General features: G+C 45.2%; 1 protein-coding gene across 2 annotated transcripts in view; it reads left to right on the forward strand.

The window, feature by feature from the left end:
• Positions 1-18,164, forward strand: part of IGHMBP2 (immunoglobulin mu DNA binding protein 2) — a 335,240-nt gene that overhangs the window by 248,452 nt on the left and 68,624 nt on the right. For both annotated transcript variants that reach the window (XM_086957844.1, XM_086957845.1), the window contains exon 13: positions 15,944-16,813. In XM_086957844.1, the coding sequence (XP_086813970.1) occupies positions 15,944-16,813 (870 nt within the window). The remainder of the gene's footprint in view (positions 1-15,943; positions 16,814-18,164) is intronic.

An 18,164-nucleotide genomic window follows, 5' to 3' on the forward strand; every position in this document is an offset into this window, starting at 1 on the left:
TCCAGAATGACAACTCTGAGCTACATAAGAGAAGTAACAATGTTGCTTGCCAAAGGGTTGATCAGAAACGTACTAGAGGTGAATAGAAGTGTGGGGTGTTGCTCTCAGTATTTCTGGTCCCCAAGAAGGATAAAGGACAAAACAAAGATTACAAACCTCAGACTCTCAAACTCCTTTTTCAAGAAAGAGACATTTAAAATGATAACACTTGCTTAGGTTCCAGAGACTTTGGTTTCCAAAGACTGAATTGTGTCCTACAAGTACCGGCACATTTGTGATGGGGTCAGACCACTTCCAATTTACCATACTGCCCTTCGAGCGTACATTTGTCCCCCGGGTCTTTACAAACATCAGGTCAGTGGTTGTGGCACTTAGGAGCAGATCAATAATACACGTATTCCATACCTTGATGAGTGGCTGCTGAAGGTCTGCTTGCGGCAACTAGTCTTGACCGCCTACAACCAAAAGTGTTGTAGCTGCCCACTCTGGGCTTCCCCATCAGTGGACCCAGTGCATTTCAAAGGAATCCCCTTATCGGGGCAGCTCTGGACACTAGCGTAGAAGGCCTTTCCGCATCGAGTCCGGGACATTCAAGCTATGATCCCAGTATTTCAGACAAGAGCTTCTTTTCCATCACTTAGGTTTATGAGGCTGTATGAGCTCTTGTCATCATGCATGTTATTAACGCCTCACTTTCGCTGGGATCTGCTGCTATAGTGGGCACAGCACTAGTGGTGTCTTTGGGACACAATCTGCATCATAAACTAGGTGGTTTAGGACCTCTAGTAATGGATGACGAACACCAATCTGATGTGTGACTAGCTGTCTTTCTTGCCCCCTCCAGAGCTTACAGTAATGATGCATGCATTGTTTCTGTTACGTTTTTAAATATTAAATAAGGAAGAAAACGAAGGTATGCCTGGGGACTGCCCCAGTACTTATGCTATCTTGCAATATGTATATGGACTGTCACTCAAATTGGTGATACAGTATTCGCACCACCCCCTTTTCTTCTTTATTTAATATTTGAAAACTTAACACTGCCCCCACCTCCTTGATTATAGGGTGATTTTCAATATTGATTGGCTTGGTTTGTTGGATACTATCGATTGAGTCACACCCCTAAAAGTTGAATCTTTCCTACTGGACACTCAGCATTTGCTTCCACTATCTTACTTACGGCACCAATATTTCAATATTATGAAGTAAACTTCTGATGTAATCCGATTGACACAATTGGGACTACCTACCTATCATTCACCTGTTAATAATTGTAACACTGATGCTTAAAGGATTTGGGCTTACACTCTGTTTTTTAGGGATGTTTTCCAGCTCTGAGGAAGTCGCAGGTGTCTTGCCCCGATCGACGAAACACGTGTTGGCTGGAGTCAGAACAAGAGAAAAAACATTAAAATACGCATTCTGTTTTTGTAATTTGTCTGGAAAACATCAAGTTATTGACTTGTTATAATCTGCATTTTGGTGTGCCAGGGCTTGTCTTAAAGTAAGAATGAAAATAGTTAGTCACTTTGCAGATGTCACCTTGTTAGCTCCTCTGCTGGGAAATTCCAAGTAAAACCAAAGGGGATGATGGATGGAGTTTTGAAAAATACAAGCACCCACCCCCAGTCAACTGATCTGGGTTTAACCCATCATTATTCTTTAGCTCACTCCGCCACCCCAGTTCAGTCATGGCCATATGCAAATCAGTCTAACCCTGTGCCTCATGGGAACAGTGCAGCACGAACTACCAAGCCATGTCTTCCCTGGACCGGAAGCACGCATCCTGGGACCGGTTTTTGGCTAATCAGCCGTCATCAGCCAGGCTAGCTTGAATCCAGTGGCAAAGTGGGCAAGGGACCCACGTCTGGGCATACCCTGCCAACTTAGGACGAACAAAGCAAAACCAAAGGGAAGATGGTCGGAGTGTTGAACAATGCAAGCACTCACCCCAAGTCAACTGATCTGGGCTTAATCCATCATCATTCTTTAGCTCACTCCCCCACCCCAGTTCAGACATGGCCATCTGAAAATCAGTCTAACCCTGTGCCTCATGGGAACAGTCCAGCCCGAACTGCCAAGCCATGTCTTCCCTAAACCGGAAGCAAGCATCATGGGACCGTTTTCTGGCTAATCAGCCAGGCTAGCTTGAATCCAGTGGCAAAGTGAGCAACGGACCCACGTCTGGGCATACCCTGCGAACTTAGGGCGAACAAAGCAAAACCAAAGGGGATTATGGACGGAGTGTTGAACAATGCAAGCACTCGCCCCCAGTCAACTGATCTGGATTTAATCCATCATCATTCTTTAGCTCACTCCGCCACCCCAGTTCAGACATGGCCACATGCAAATTAGTCTAACCCTCTGCCTCATGGGAACAGTCCAGCCCGAACTGCCAAGCCATGTCTTCCCTGGACCGGAGACAAGCAACCTGGGAACGGTTTCTGGCTAATCGCCATCATCCCCTTTTGTATTGGGAATCTCCAAGTAGGCAACTTGTATTTTAAGGCTGGGAAGTAACTTTTGAGTGCAATAGGTGAGTGATCAGAAAATGTGTGCAGCAAATATGAGACGGTTTTTATTTAAAATATGATACATTTTCTTTGCATGTACCTATTTCCCAATGGATCAGCCAGTCATCTATGCGTGACAGGGAGTCATGTGGCACAGAGTAGGAGAAGTACTCTCTCAAAGCGCTGTCTCTCAGGTCCTAAATATCCACTAATGTCATCATGCCCATCAACTGGAGGAGTGTATCAGCAGCAATGGTTTCAGAACTCTTGTCCTGCCATGATCTACCCAGTGCTGGTTAATCATTACATTGAGATTGCCTTCCCACACTATGATCTCTGTATCTGTTTTCGTGAATAAATCTAGGATTGTCCCAAAAAAAGCTGGGGGATTATGTATCTGCCTTCTGGATCTGAGGCAGCCTGAAATCCAGTGATTTGCAGATCAGAATGCATACCTCTTTAGAGTAGCGGCTAAACAAGGATTGTGATCTCATGTTGCACGTTCTTGGTCGAGGTGCATTTCTTGTATCATGGCAGTGGAAGAAGAACTCTCTCGAACTCTGTGTGGCAGGTGTCAAATATCTACTTATGTCACCTGGAGGAGTGCCTTAACAGCAATACAAGGGGTTCTGGACTCTCGTCCCATCACAGTGTATCCAATGCTGGGATAAGCATTAAATTGAGGTCGCGTTCCCACAATATGATCTTTGTCTGTTTTCTTCAATAAATCTAGGACTGTCTCTAAGAAAGCTAAGGTATCAATGTTCAGGCCATATGTGTTAACCAAAGTGAGATCCCTACTCAGTATGGAACCCTTAAGGATTAGGTATCTTCCCTTGGGATCTGAGGGGATGTGGTGTAGCCTGAAATGCAGTGATTTGCAGATCATAATGCATACTGCTCTAGAGTAAAGGCTAAACAATAAGGATCTGGGATCACTTCAGCCCCTGGTAAATCTTGTTGAATTCCCTGAGTCAAGGCATCTCTTGAAGAATCGCCAAATCAATATGATGCCTAACCAAGTATGCCAGAACTCTCCTTGTTTTCTGCTGATTGTTTAAATCTGTTTTGGTCCAGGATGGACATGTGAATATTTTACAGAATTATGTAATGTCTTTTGTGAATAACTTGTTTGGGTATACCTGCCTGTGGCTATGCTGAGCAGCTATGTGCATAGATAGTTTTGCAAAAAAGAATATTAAAAAAGAAACTCTCAACCCCCTTCCTCCCCCACTGTGCTTCCTACCTATCAGAGACATGCTTCCCTCTCTAAATACCATGCAACAGGGAAGTTCTTTTGTCACTGGAGATACACACATGTGGGTGTGGGAAAAGCCCACTGTGTCCCAAGTCATGAGTGGAGAAAAAAGTCAAGAGTAATCGCTCAGCACTGACTATATCAGTTAAATGGTTTAGGGACAGCGACCCATTGTCCCAGATTGTGTCCTTCACGTTTACAGTTGTGAGCCCTGCATGCAGGCAAAGAATAATCTCTAAAACTAGCACAGCAGCCATATGCATATGACAAAGATCTTGTAGGCTCCAGTCCCCTGCTCCCATCAGTACCAGGAAGCAAATACTTAGTCTGTGTCACTCGTTCCTTCTTCATGGGACCTTCGATCCAGGCCAGTGGGTTGAATATCTCCGTAGGCGGACACTTTTATCGAGCCAATGTGGGTCTTGCAGAATTTATTAGCATTACCGGCATTAGTAAAAAAAAATTAAAAATGTGTTTGTTTTTTTAATTTACTTTAACCCACAGGATAGCCGGGTACTGAATTGAATATTTAATGTATTTTAAACATTGCAGTCTCTTCACATTGACAAAATTGCCCTGGGCTTCCTGTACTGTGAAAGGTGAATTCTGGGTGTATACCCATAATGCAGGCCTGATATTATAAAATGCCTGTTCCCTGGACAGTATTTACAACAAGGGGTGGTGAGGGACAGAGTCTCTGAATTAAGCAGAAAGCTCTCACCCAGTCAAGAGATCAGGGCTAGATCCAACACCGTTTTTTAGCTCACTGCACCATCCCAGTTTCAGAACCTGGCTGTATGCAAATTAGTCTGTTCCTGTCCCAGTGCATGATGGGAACAGGGCAAACCAAACTACAAAAGCCAATTCTTACACTGGGAAGGAAACAAGCTCCCGGGGACCGGTTTCTGGCATTACAGCCGTCTTCGGCCCGGTTTGCTTGAATCCTGATGGTGCAATGAGCAAGGGTCTCACATCTGAGAATACCCTTCCACGCTTAGGGTGGACAAAAATATTTACAACAAGGGGTGGTGAGGGACAGAGTCTCTGAATTAAGCAGAAAGCTCTCACCCAGTCAAGAGATCAGGGCTAGATCCAACACCGTTTTTTAGCTCACTGCACCATCCCAGTTTCAGAACCTGGCTGTATGCAAATTAGTCTGTTCCTGTCCCAGTGCATGATGGGAACAGGGCAAACCAAACTACAAAAGCCAATTCTTACACTGGGAAGGAAACAAGCTCCCGGGGACCGGTTTCTGGCATTACAGCCGTCTTCGGCCCGGTTTGCTTGAATCCTGATGGTGCAATGAGCAAGGGTCTCACATCTGAGAATACCCTTCCACGCTTAGGGTGGACAAAAATATTTACAACAAGGGGTGGTGAGGGACAGAGTCTCTGAATTAAGCAGAAAGCTCTCACCCAGTCAAGAGATCAGGGCTAGATCCAACACCGTTTTTTAGCTCACTGCACCATCCCAGTTTCAGAACCTGGCTGTATGCAAATTAGTCTGTTCCTGTCCCAGTGCATGATGGGAACAGGGCAAACCAAACTACAAAAGCCAATTCTTACACTGGGAAGGAAACAAGCTCCCGGGGACCGGTTTCTGGCATTACAGCCGTCTTCGGCCCGGTTTGCTTGAATCCTGATGGTGCAATGAGCAAGGGTCTCACATCTGAGAATACCCTTCCACGCTTAGGGTGGACAAAAATATTTACAACAAGGGGTGGTGAGGGACAGAGTCTCTGAATTAAGCAGAAAGCTCTCACCCAGTCAAGAGATCAGGGCTAGATCCAACACCGTTTTTTAGCTCACTGCACCATCCCAGTTTCAGAACCTGGCTGTATGCAAATTAGTCTGTTCCTGTCCCAGTGCATGATGGGAACAGGGCAAACCAAACTACAAAAGCCAATTCTTACACTGGGAAGGAAACAAGCTCCCGGGGACCGGTTTCTGGCATTACAGCCGTCTTCGGCCCGGTTTGCTTGAATCCTGATGGTGCAATGAGCAAGGGTCTCACATCTGAGAATACCCTTCCACGCTTAGGGTGGACAAAAATATTTACAACAAGGGGTGGTGAGGGACAGAGTCTCTGAATTAAGCAGAAAGCTCTCACCCAGTCAAGAGATCAGGGCTAGATCCAACACCGTTTTTTAGCTCACTGCACCATCCCAGTTTCAGAACCTGGCTGTATGCAAATTAGTCTGTTCCTGTCCCAGTGCATGATGGGAACAGGGCAAACCAAACTACAAAAGCCAATTCTTACACTGGGAAGGAAACAAGCTCCCGGGGACCGGTTTCTGGCATTACAGCCGTCTTCGGCCCGGTTTGCTTGAATCCTGATGGTGCAATGAGCAAGGGTCTCACATCTGAGAATACCCTTCCACGCTTAGGGTGGACAAAAATATTTACAACAAGGGGTGGTGAGGGACAGAGTCTCTGAATTAAGCAGAAAGCTCTCACCCAGTCAAGAGATCAGGGCTAGATCCAACACCGTTTTTTAGCTCACTGCACCATCCCAGTTTCAGAACCTGGCTGTATGCAAATTAGTCTGTTCCTGTCCCAGTGCATGATGGGAACAGGGCAAACCAAACTACAAAAGCCAATTCTTACACTGGGAAGGAAACAAGCTCCCGGGGACCGGTTTCTGGCATTACAGCCGTCTTCGGCCCGGTTTGCTTGAATCCTGATGGTGCAATGAGCAAGGGTCTCACATCTGAGAATACCCTTCCACGCTTAGGGTGGACAAAAATATTTACAACAAGGGGTGGTGAGGGACAGAGTCTCTGAATTAAGCAGAAAGCTCTCACCCAGTCAAGAGATCAGGGCTAGATCCAACACCGTTTTTTAGCTCACTGCACCATCCCAGTTTCAGAACCTGGCTGTATGCAAATTAGTCTGTTCCTGTCCCAGTGCATGATGGGAACAGGGCAAACCAAACTACAAAAGCCAATTCTTACACTGGGAAGGAAACAAGCTCCCGGGGACCGGTTTCTGGCATTACAGCCGTCTTCGGCCCGGTTTGCTTGAATCCTGATGGTGCAATGAGCAAGGGTCTCACATCTGAGAATACCCTTCCACGCTTAGGGTGGACAAAAATATTTACAACAAGGGGTGGTGAGGGACAGAGTCTCTGAATTAAGCAGAAAGCTCTCACCCAGTCAAGAGATCAGGGCTAGATCCAACACCGTTTTTTAGCTCACTGCACCATCCCAGTTTCAGAACCTGGCTGTATGCAAATTAGTCTGTTCCTGTCCCAGTGCATGATGGGAACAGGGCAAACCAAACTACAAAAGCCAATTCTTACACTGGGAAGGAAACAAGCTCCCGGGGACCGGTTTCTGGCATTACAGCCGTCTTCGGCCCGGTTTGCTTGAATCCTGATGGTGCAATGAGCAAGGGTCTCACATCTGAGAATACCCTTCCACGCTTAGGGTGGACAAAAATATTTACAACAAGGGGTGGTGAGGGACAGAGTCTCTGAATTAAGCAGAAAGCTCTCACCCAGTCAAGAGATCAGGGCTAGATCCAACACCGTTTTTTAGCTCACTGCACCATCCCAGTTTCAGAACCTGGCTGTATGCAAATTAGTCTGTTCCTGTCCCAGTGCATGATGGGAACAGGGCAAACCAAACTACAAAAGCCAATTCTTACACTGGGAAGGAAACAAGCTCCCGGGGACCGGTTTCTGGCATTACAGCCGTCTTCGGCCCGGTTTGCTTGAATCCTGATGGTGCAATGAGCAAGGGTCTCACATCTGAGAATACCCTTCCACGCTTAGGGTGGACAAAAATATTTACAACAAGGGGTGGTGAGGGACAGAGTCTCTGAATTAAGCAGAAAGCTCTCACCCAGTCAAGAGATCAGGGCTAGATCCAACACCGTTTTTTAGCTCACTGCACCATCCCAGTTTCAGAACCTGGCTGTATGCAAATTAGTCTGTTCCTGTCCCAGTGCATGATGGGAACAGGGCAAACCAAACTACAAAAGCCAATTCTTACACTGGGAAGGAAACAAGCTCCCGGGGACCGGTTTCTGGCATTACAGCCGTCTTCGGCCCGGTTTGCTTGAATCCTGATGGTGCAATGAGCAAGGGTCTCACATCTGAGAATACCCTTCCACGCTTAGGGTGGACAAAAATATTTACAACAAGGGGTGGTGAGGGACAGAGTCTCTGAATTAAGCAGAAAGCTCTCACCCAGTCAAGAGATCAGGGCTAGATCCAACACCGTTTTTTAGCTCACTGCACCATCCCAGTTTCAGAACCTGGCTGTATGCAAATTAGTCTGTTCCTGTCCCAGTGCATGATGGGAACAGGGCAAACCAAACTACAAAAGCCAATTCTTACACTGGGAAGGAAACAAGCTCCCGGGGACCGGTTTCTGGCATTACAGCCGTCTTCGGCCCGGTTTGCTTGAATCCTGATGGTGCAATGAGCAAGGGTCTCACATCTGAGAATACCCTTCCACGCTTAGGGTGGACAAAAATATTTACAACAAGGGGTGGTGAGGGACAGAGTCTCTGAATTAAGCAGAAAGCTCTCACCCAGTCAAGAGATCAGGGCTAGATCCAACACCGTTTTTTAGCTCACTGCACCATCCCAGTTTCAGAACCTGGCTGTATGCAAATTAGTCTGTTCCTGTCCCAGTGCATGATGGGAACAGGGCAAACCAAACTACAAAAGCCAATTCTTACACTGGGAAGGAAACAAGCTCCCGGGGACCGGTTTCTGGCATTACAGCCGTCTTCGGCCCGGTTTGCTTGAATCCTGATGGTGCAATGAGCAAGGGACAGACACAATATGATGTCCCAGTCCTGAAAATTAAGGCTACAGATCAATTGTGGTTGTGGAACAGAGTTGGAGGGAGGTCTGTGGGCAAGAGATTGATGCACGCTCTTGACTACAAGATAGACCTGAAATTGGAGTTGCCAGAGAGTTCTCAAAGTAGATGTTTTACAAGTTCATTTGGTCTCTCCATATTTGTGGACACTGATAGACTTGCAGTGTGTATATTATCACAGTGTGACTGTGCCTTGAGATCTTCATTCTTGACGGAGATTACCAGCAACTGATTTTCCAGCTTCAGCGCTTTCTTGGTGGTCGTGGTGTCATCTAGATCGGAGACCAGCTCAGTTTAGTCTGGTATTCTAGGGGTCAATCGCTTAGTGAAATGGTCCAGCCTTGTCAACACTGCATGTATCTTAATGCCTATCTGTTTCAGACACACCTTAAGATCCCACTGTATTGTGGTTGTTTCAGAATCCATAATCAGGTCCAATCCTCCACCTACAGCAGCCCAGTGGTTGTCAGTAGCCATGGGCCACCCCCACTTCCTTCTCCTCTACTTCCTCCTCCTACTTCTCCACTCACTCTCTTTTCTCATTTATTCACTGTAGATTCTCCACCACACTCAGCAAGGGTTTCTTCACCCTCGGCGAGAGGGAGAATCTAAGGCTACCCTATGATCCTCCTCTTGGCCCCAGGGCCAAATATGAAGCAGAATTGCCAGCGAACACATACGCTGACCTGTACACCGCAAGACCTTCACCCCCAGATGACATCACTTTTTGTCATAAGGTCCTTCATAGGGCAGCTACCTTCCACAATGTGGAAATGCATGTTCAACATGAGGAGGACAATTTCCTCATGGAGACCCTTTCCACCTCCCAATGCTCTGTACAGTACCCTCCCATACTCAAAGGGGTTCTCAGACCAGCCGCTGATATATTTAAGGAACCAGTTAAAAGGGGTTAGTTACACATGAGGGCAATAAAAAAAGGCATTTTCTAATGACCCTTCAAACGTACAAGATCAGTTACCACCTTTTTCTCTTGTTGTACATACTATTAGGAAACCAGCTAATGTGCAGGTGATGCTCCCCTTCCAGATTGGCAGAGCAAGTACATTGATGCTGGGGGGAAAAAGAGATGCAGCACAGGCTGCTATGCATTTGCGCATCGCCAACTACGTCAGCCTACTAACCCGATATGACCAAGCCTACAAGGATCAGATGGCAGAACTCGTCCAACATCTCCCAGAGCAATACAGCAAGAAAGGACCAGAATTGGTGGCGGAGGGGAAAATTATTAATAATACTAACATTTGTTGTGCGCTGGATGCCGCCGACACAGCTGCAAGAGGCATTAACACTAGAAACCGCATATTCCTTCAGCACCTTTTAAATGTCCCCTTTGATGGCCAGCATCTCTTTGGCCCTCAGGTTGAAAAAATGCTAGAAAAAATCAAGAAAAGGCACTGTCAAAGCGATGGGTGCCCTACAGATACCCCCTCCTTGTCGTTCCTTTTGATGTTCCCAATACTGTGGAGAAGCAAAAGCTTCCACTACAAAAACCACCTCCACCTTCACAAGGCCCACTCAACAGTTGCCTTACCTGGGCTACTGCAAGGGCAATAATGGTACAGGAAATGGAGCAGCTCCAAAAGGGGCTGCTCCTCTAGAACAATGACACTCTCTACCTCCCCTCAACCACATAACACCTGTTGGGGGAAGGTTGCAGGGGTTTCTGTCTCCTTGATCAGAAATCACCTCCAACTGTTGGGTTCTTGACATTATATGGGAGGGTTACTGTCTGGAACATATTTAAACACCACCAGACATTGCTTCCCACTAGCATAAAATGTCCACAGAACTCTTACAACTCCTTCAGGAGGAGATACAGACCCTACAAAGGGGCCATAGAGCCGGTTCCGCAGCAATACTGAGGAAATGGGATCTAATCTTTGTACTTTCTTATTCCCAAAAAGGACGGCTCCCTAGACCCATCCTCAATCTCAAGCCCCTCAACAAATATATTCTGTCGAAGCATTTCCACTCCAGAAAGGCAACTTCATGACAGCCCTTGATCTGAAGGATGTCTACTTCCACCCACCCATAGACCCAGCGCATCAAAAATACCTGAGATTTGTGGTGAGTGGACATTATCATTTCAAAGTACTATTATTCGGGGTTACCACTGCCCCAAGGACCATTACCAAATGTCTGGCAGTGGTAGCAGCTCATCTCAGGAGGAGCGACATCCACGGGTTTCCTTAAATGGACAACACATACCAACTATGCTTTGGGCTAACCCAGAACACGTCCAGACTTTACATTGTCTAGATGTCACAAACAGTCTGCCCAAATCCCACCTCCAACCTCTTCCAGGGCAGCCCTTTCTTGGGGCCATCCTAGAATCAAGGGTAGGGAAGGCATTCCTCTGTCCAGCACAAGTGCAAGCCTTCCAAACGCGCTTTCTCTTTTTCAGCCAGATCGTTAGGTGACAGAACTGTGATGCGTTTATTAGGCATGATGAAATCTTGCTTAGCTGTAGTTCCTCACGCCAGGCTGCACATGCATCCATCATAGGAGTGCTTAGCAGCACAGTGACATCAACAAGAGGGTCATCTAGAGGATCTAGTGTTGGTTTGGGGCCGCACACATCACTCTCTGCAGTGGTGGATCACAAACAACCTACTGAAAGGGTGGTCCTTCCTCGACCTAGTTCTGCATGAGACCAATATCACGGACGCCTCACTCACTGGCTGGGGCGCACATCTCAACCCTTTCACCATTCAGGGGAAGTGGTTGCATGTCGAACAGTCCCTCCACATCAACTACCCGGAGCTACTAGCTAAACAGCTTTCTCTCTGGACATTTCATACTCTAATACAGGAAAAAAACAGTCTTGAGACACACATCACCACTGCCATGTTGTCCTTACAAGACCAAGGGGGCACACACTCAACACAGGGTGTGGCCAGAGAATTTGGTGGTGGGCGATACATCAGAGTACATTTAAACATTTAAATCAAAAGAGAAGGAATGCCCGAATATTGAAAGAATGTTTTTCAAGTCCAATACTGTAGTCCATGAATACTTTATTTTCAATATCCAATATTGTCCTACAAATCAAGATGTATCAGATCCAATGTAGAAAGTTCATAATCACAAATCCAATATTTCAAAAGTTCAAAATGACATAGCCAATGACAGCTGTGTAACATTAATGTACTATATTGACAGGACAAAATCCTTCCATAAACCACAACAGATTTTTGTGGCATACGCCAAGGCGTACAAGAGGTGTGCCATTTCTCAAGCAGGTGTTGCCCGCTAGTTGGTCAAATGCATACAGACTTTTTATGCAAAAGCTAAAAGAGCCTTGACTGTCCCACCCAGACCAGTCTTCTGCAACATCCTTAGGCTAATCCGCCAGTTTAGGGAGGACTCCATTACAGTCTATGCACAGCATGTATATCTACAGACACACATGCCACGAACAGAAAATGTTACTCGCCCTGTAAGCATCTGTTTGTGGCAGGTAGTGCTATAGCCATCTAACACCCACCCTCCTCCCCGGTCACTTGTGATTGTTCAAGGTATTTCTTTCCTTTTTCACTGTCTTTAATACTTTGCTTTGCATGGTCATCTTACTGTGCCTCTATGGTGCATCTCCAATCCCACCCTCCATGTGGAAAAAAGCAATCCAACCAAGGAGCCGAGCCCCATGCGTATTACGACTAGCGGGCGGAGTCACTAGATCTCGTGGCTCAGAAAGTTACTTCGAAGAAAATCAAGTTGTATATGTCGAAGCCCAAAACTTGATGGCAGAAGTATATGCTGCATCTAATTCTATATTATTACATGCCACAAACAGATGCTTACATGGTAACATTTTCCTTACTCCCTGCAGATGGCCCTGAAAACAGTGAATATCAAAGGAAGAATTGGGCCGTGGGACTGTACTAGTCCTCTGTGTGTAGCATCTGCCTTTCATCGCGCAGCTAGTAAATTAATATAATTCTTGCAAATTGCAGAGGTTAACCCTGAAATGCACACAATGTTTTAATTCTAAGGTAGATAGTTAAATAACAGTGGTGTCAATAAGATCAGTTAATGTGAGAAGTACCAAGTCATGGCACGGAGAATGAACAGTGAGTGAATGAGTTAGATAAACAGTATTAGCATGTCACCGTTGTAAAGAGTGATGTAGGCAGCAGAACACTTCTTTGTAGTTACAAGATAGGTTTATTAGGAACACAGCAGAGCGCACACCTCGCCAGCTGCTCAGACCATCAACTGACATGAGTGGAACCTTCAAACAGTACAAGGTAGAATGCACACAGGTATTCTGGGAGGCTGGGAAGGTGGAAACACAAAGGAAGGTCTAATGACCACAGGTGGCCATCTGCGAGGAGCACAAGTATACTACAGTCACCTACAAAACCCACTCCCCAAACACATTCTGGTTTGTTGAGCAAACCCAAGCTGGTGTCCCACAAACTGATTTAGTAAGTGTTCACATTTTGGCAGTTGAACATTGCCTTGATGCAAGTGCCAATTTGTTACCTATTTGCAGACGTTCAACAAATGCATCACATTACAGCGTAAAATTAAATAGTTTACATAATTACTATTGATGCTTATAAATGAGCGCCACTCGAGTTGTCACCTTGTTGATAACACCTCGCAACTGAACGTGGCCAAGTTCTTCATTGCGGATCACAGAAGGGATTTTCTGTTTTGAAAAAAGTCACCTTCACCTCGTTCAAGTCAGGCGAGTATTATAGGTGATTGTTTTGTTTTTGCGCTGTGTCTGCTTCTTCAACAATTTAATTCAGAAAGCTACTGACCCTCTGTGCTGAATCCTACTCTTCTTTCAGAGAGAAAACTAATGGATTTGCTGAGGCTTAAACAAGTATCGGATACAATTTGAGAGTTGACCATATTCATAGTGTACTGCTAGCGCAGTGTCATAGATAGCTGCCCAAAACTGAATTCCCCAGTGACTTTTTGAATATGCTTAAACCCGGAAACCTGTATCATGCATATTCAAAATGTTTCTCTAGTTTGAATGAGGGTCTGCACTGGAAGGTATTCCAATGTGTGACCCTGCTGTTTGGAATGGCTCTATGAGAGGGTGTTTAAGGAAAGCATTGGTAAACACTCTGATGCTTCCTGAGAGGCCACATATTTGTTGATATGTCCCACAACAGGAACATTCCAGCTATTTTGCATTGTATTGAGTTCCTAACCTGGTTTACACTCTGATTAGATTGTGGGTCCGATTACGAGTTAGGCGGCTTTAACGCCAGCCCACCATCTCGATGCTGCTTTACGGCAAGCTGGAGTTGATCCATTCATGAAAATACGACTAAGCCATTTATACTTGAAAGCTATATCTGATAGAAATATCGCCCACATGGTAAACGGCATTGACGAGAGCTTTGCCACCATTCATCCAAAACCTGATCAATTGAAGAGACGGGTATAAACTTCTTCTTTTTTAACAAAACTCAGGATTGATACACCTGTTCAACAGAAGTCACAGGTTATAGTCCTTCAATAGACCTTTTGGAGGTTCAGTCAACTTCTTGTCCTGAAGATGGTCTGATGGTTTCACATCCTTGACAGACCGAAACGTCGACTAGATTATCTTTCTCTACATAACATTGATTGTTTTAAATTGTAGAGAGAAGATGTCAACATAGTGCATTGTATAGGCCAACTGACGTCACCTTACAAACTATGTTTGGTTGCTACTCTTTTTCTTGTTTTCCCTGATAAATTTTAAGCTACATATATTAATTATATGAATATTTTTTGAAATATATTTCTTTGCCCCGTGTATGATTCATTATTCAGTTTTTAATCAACAGTTGTTATTATATAAAACTCTCTCATTTACTGTTTTGATTAATTCTGTTGTCCACTACTAATGAGGGTGTGACTTGAAATAGTTTTATTGACCAATCAATTTTAAACGATCTCAGACAAACAAAATCCCTTGTAGGCAACTTGTTCCTTCTTTTCAAAGCTTTACTGCCCAAGCCTGCAAGGGTATATTGGATTCCCACTCTTTTTTAAAAAAGCCCACCACGGTGGCGGTCCAGAAAACACCATTAGGCCTTCGGCATTCCCACCCGCCGTAACAGGAGTTTTCCACTGGGCTGGCGGTGTGTGGGCGACAGAGTCATGGCAGTAGCAAGCTTTGGCTCTGTTAATGAACAAGAAGCCATTGCCGGCCACGCAACAGTGCTCAAGCCAGTCTGGTGCGCTGCTTCCTTGCATTACATTGTGCAACAGTGCATGCACACGACCGAAGTTTTTGAAGCTCAAAGCATAAACCCCAGTTACATTTCACAAGGGCACATACTCCCTGAAGGCAGTTTTTCCCCTCAGGACCAGCCTTTCTGCCGGCTCTCTTATGGTGGTGTCCTCGCCATGAAAAGATTGGCGGAAAGGCAAGTCATAATTTGGCTGTTGGGGAAGTTTGGTGGGAATGCCTCAGACGCGGCAGCATGAAAAATGTTGGCGGCGGTCTGTAGGTGGTGTTCCCACTTGCAACTTAATTGGGCGGTCAGACCGGCAGGAAAGCGGGTGGTCAGACCACCGAAAATTGACGGTGTTTCCCTTACCGCCAAAGTCGTAATTTGGCCCTTAGATTGTGTCAATCCTCATTACAACATGGTGTGTTATCTTTGGGTGAACTACCGTGAAATACACAAATCTTAGAGTAATACATTGAAAAAATTGGGAAAAAATTTAGAAACAAAAAAAATAGGAAGGAGTATTAATTAAGTGATTAAATAAGGGTAAGTGTTAAAGGGTGTGAAAAGTGTTTGGCGTCTTCTGCGCACAAATTAAGGAAATTCCTTGATTTGCTTTGAAATAGCTGAGAAAAATAGCCTCAGGGTTTTGAATAATAGTGAAAAAAATAAGAGTTTGATATTTATCTGTCCGAGATTAATCATCTGGAATTATTAGTAAAGTAATTAATGGCTCGAAAAATAAATCTAGACTCCCTTTACAGATTACTGGTAACTGCCTTTAATAGCTATAATCTGTAGATCATTTGTAGATCAGCCTGTGTTGTTCCCAGACACCATATTGGCGGCATCTTAAGCTGTGTGTGCGAAATTAGTTTTTTTGGTGTCGTTTAATTAGAGAAGAGTCAAATGTGCCAGTCGAAGGTGTTTTTTTTACCGTTCTAGCTGTTGGGTCAGTGTGCACTATGGTGAAGATTAGCTCAAACAATTGTAAAAGTGCATCTGCCAGAAGAAATCCAAAAATGGAACCCAGATTGATATGTTATGTATATTTCTGTGGCGTTTTTTTTTCTTTCTTGTTTCGAGTAAACAATCAGTAGCTCCTGCTAATATTCCAGTTTTTCCGTAGGTGACGTGGGCTTTCTGTCTGAAGATCGAAGAATAAACGTTGCCATAACCCGTGCCCGCCGCCACCTGGCCATAATCTGTGATTCTCGAACCGTGGGGAGCCACAAGTTTTTAAAAACTCTGGTGAATTATATGACTGAAAACGGAGAGGTTAGAACAGCTTTTGAGTACCTTGATGATATTGTGCCAGAGAACTACTCGCTTCCTCTCAGTGCCAGTGAGCAGACAGACTCTTTAAAGACAATACCACTTCCCTCCAAAGACGCATTGAAAGGACCACGTCAAGGGAGTCAGAAATCTAAAGAATTTCCTAAGGTACAAGGAATGCCCTTCACTCAGAAATCAAAACATATTAATTCTTCTTCTACTCAAAATGAAAGTGACACGACTTTGGAAAACAAAAAAACTGCGCCATTGATGAAAGATAACCGCAGTGAATTGAACAGTATGATCGCTGAATTTCTCAAGGATAAAAGTAAATTGCAGTTAGATTTCCCTTCAAATTTAAATTCTCACGACAGATTGTTGGTGCACCAAATAGCTGAAACACATGGGCTAGAGCACGTGAGCATTGGAGAAGGAAAAGAGCGATATATTATGGTCAGAAAAGCAAATGTGACTTCAGCCTTCAATCAACATTCTGCAATATTACATGAAAAGACGATATTACCTGCAGTAACTCCGAAGGGCGAAGATGTGGCTCCAGAGGTGGAAACAAACAGAAACTCCTCTGCAAATGCGCTTGATCTGAAAGCTTTGCATTTGGAAAGAATGCAAAGAGAAAAGGCAAAGCGTGAAGAAAAGGCCCAAAAACATAGCGATCAAAATATGCAAAAATCAACACAGAAGAAGAAAAGCTCTGAGGCGAAAGGTATGCACAAAGAAAGAAACTCTTTTCTTCTTGTTTTTTTATTTATTGTTTACTTTTTTGCATGAAGTTGTTGGCTTTATCCATCACTAGCAGCCCGTCCCGACGTTGTCCGGGCCTTATTATTTGTTTAGGACCCACACCGACGGTCTCCGTCCCCCAGTGTGTTTCAGACGCACCCAGGCTAAGGCACGCACTGCATTCGGCCCCAGTATGTGTGAGACAATGGGCAGTCCCCCAAGGGAGTAGAGCGAAGGGTTACTTACCAGGCCTCCATGTGAACGCACACGCCCATTTAACGCATATGGCCAGGTGCTTGATTGGTATCCTAATTTTAGAATGTGGCGCGATTTCCAGTAATTGTCCCCGCAGACAAGCTCATTCACGTGTGGCCCCGACGCCTTATTATTTTGTATTTACCACCCACATGGCATGAAGGCGACCCACTTGGCATGGCGTGCGGAACGTAACGGCAATTGTGCGCGCCTCGCGCTTAACGCATACGCCCATTGAAGGCTTTTGCTCCATGTCACTCCCCCAGCACACGCCTCCAGCGTTTAGAATGTGGTGCGATTTCCAGTAATTGTCCCCGCAGACACGCTCATTCCCGTGTAGCCCCGGCGCCTTATTATTTTGTATGTACGACCCACATGGCATGACGTGCGGAACGTAACAGCAATTGTGCTCGCCTCGCGCTTAACGCATACGCCCATTGAAGGCTTTTGCTCCATGTCACGCCCCCACCACACGCCCCCAGCGTTTGTCAGGCGCATACGCCCATTGGAGGCTTTTGCTCCATGTCACGCCCCCAGCGTTTGCCACGCCCCCAGCACACGCCCACAGCACAACGCAGGCGTTTACAGAACCCTTTGTTTTTTGTAGTCAGGCCTCGCCCTGCCCACACCCACAAGGGACTACTTTGCTGGCACGGTTATTTTACCTTTTAAATGTATATGTTGGGCGTCTGCATAGCCTATGTCCTTCTGCTGCAACTGCCCTTTCCAGTGCTGTATTGGGTGTTGTGATTGGTGCTGTGGTTACTGAGATTACCCTCCTCAAAGGTTTGGGCTCTCTCTTTATAATAGTAGTATAGAAGATTTCATTGTGTGAAGGGCTTGTCGAGTGAGTGAAAGACGTTTCTGTAACACAAAATATGAACGAAGAAGAGGCTAGGCGTTGCTCAGTCGCTTATAACGGTGGGTAGGCCCAATTTAGAACAGCTGTAGCATTAAACAACAAGCGTTGGCATAGCCAATAGGTCTCGCCTTTAGGACCTTATAAGTGTTTAGCCATGCAACATTTAATGTTGTTGCAGTAAGGATATTGTGCTGCAAAACTAAATACTTATAAGGTA

Source organism: Lissotriton vulgaris, chromosome 2_1, assembly GCF_964263255.1.
Source record: "Lissotriton vulgaris chromosome 2_1, aLisVul1.2, whole genome shotgun sequence".
Taxonomy (NCBI): Eukaryota; Metazoa; Chordata; class Amphibia; order Caudata; family Salamandridae; genus Lissotriton; species Lissotriton vulgaris.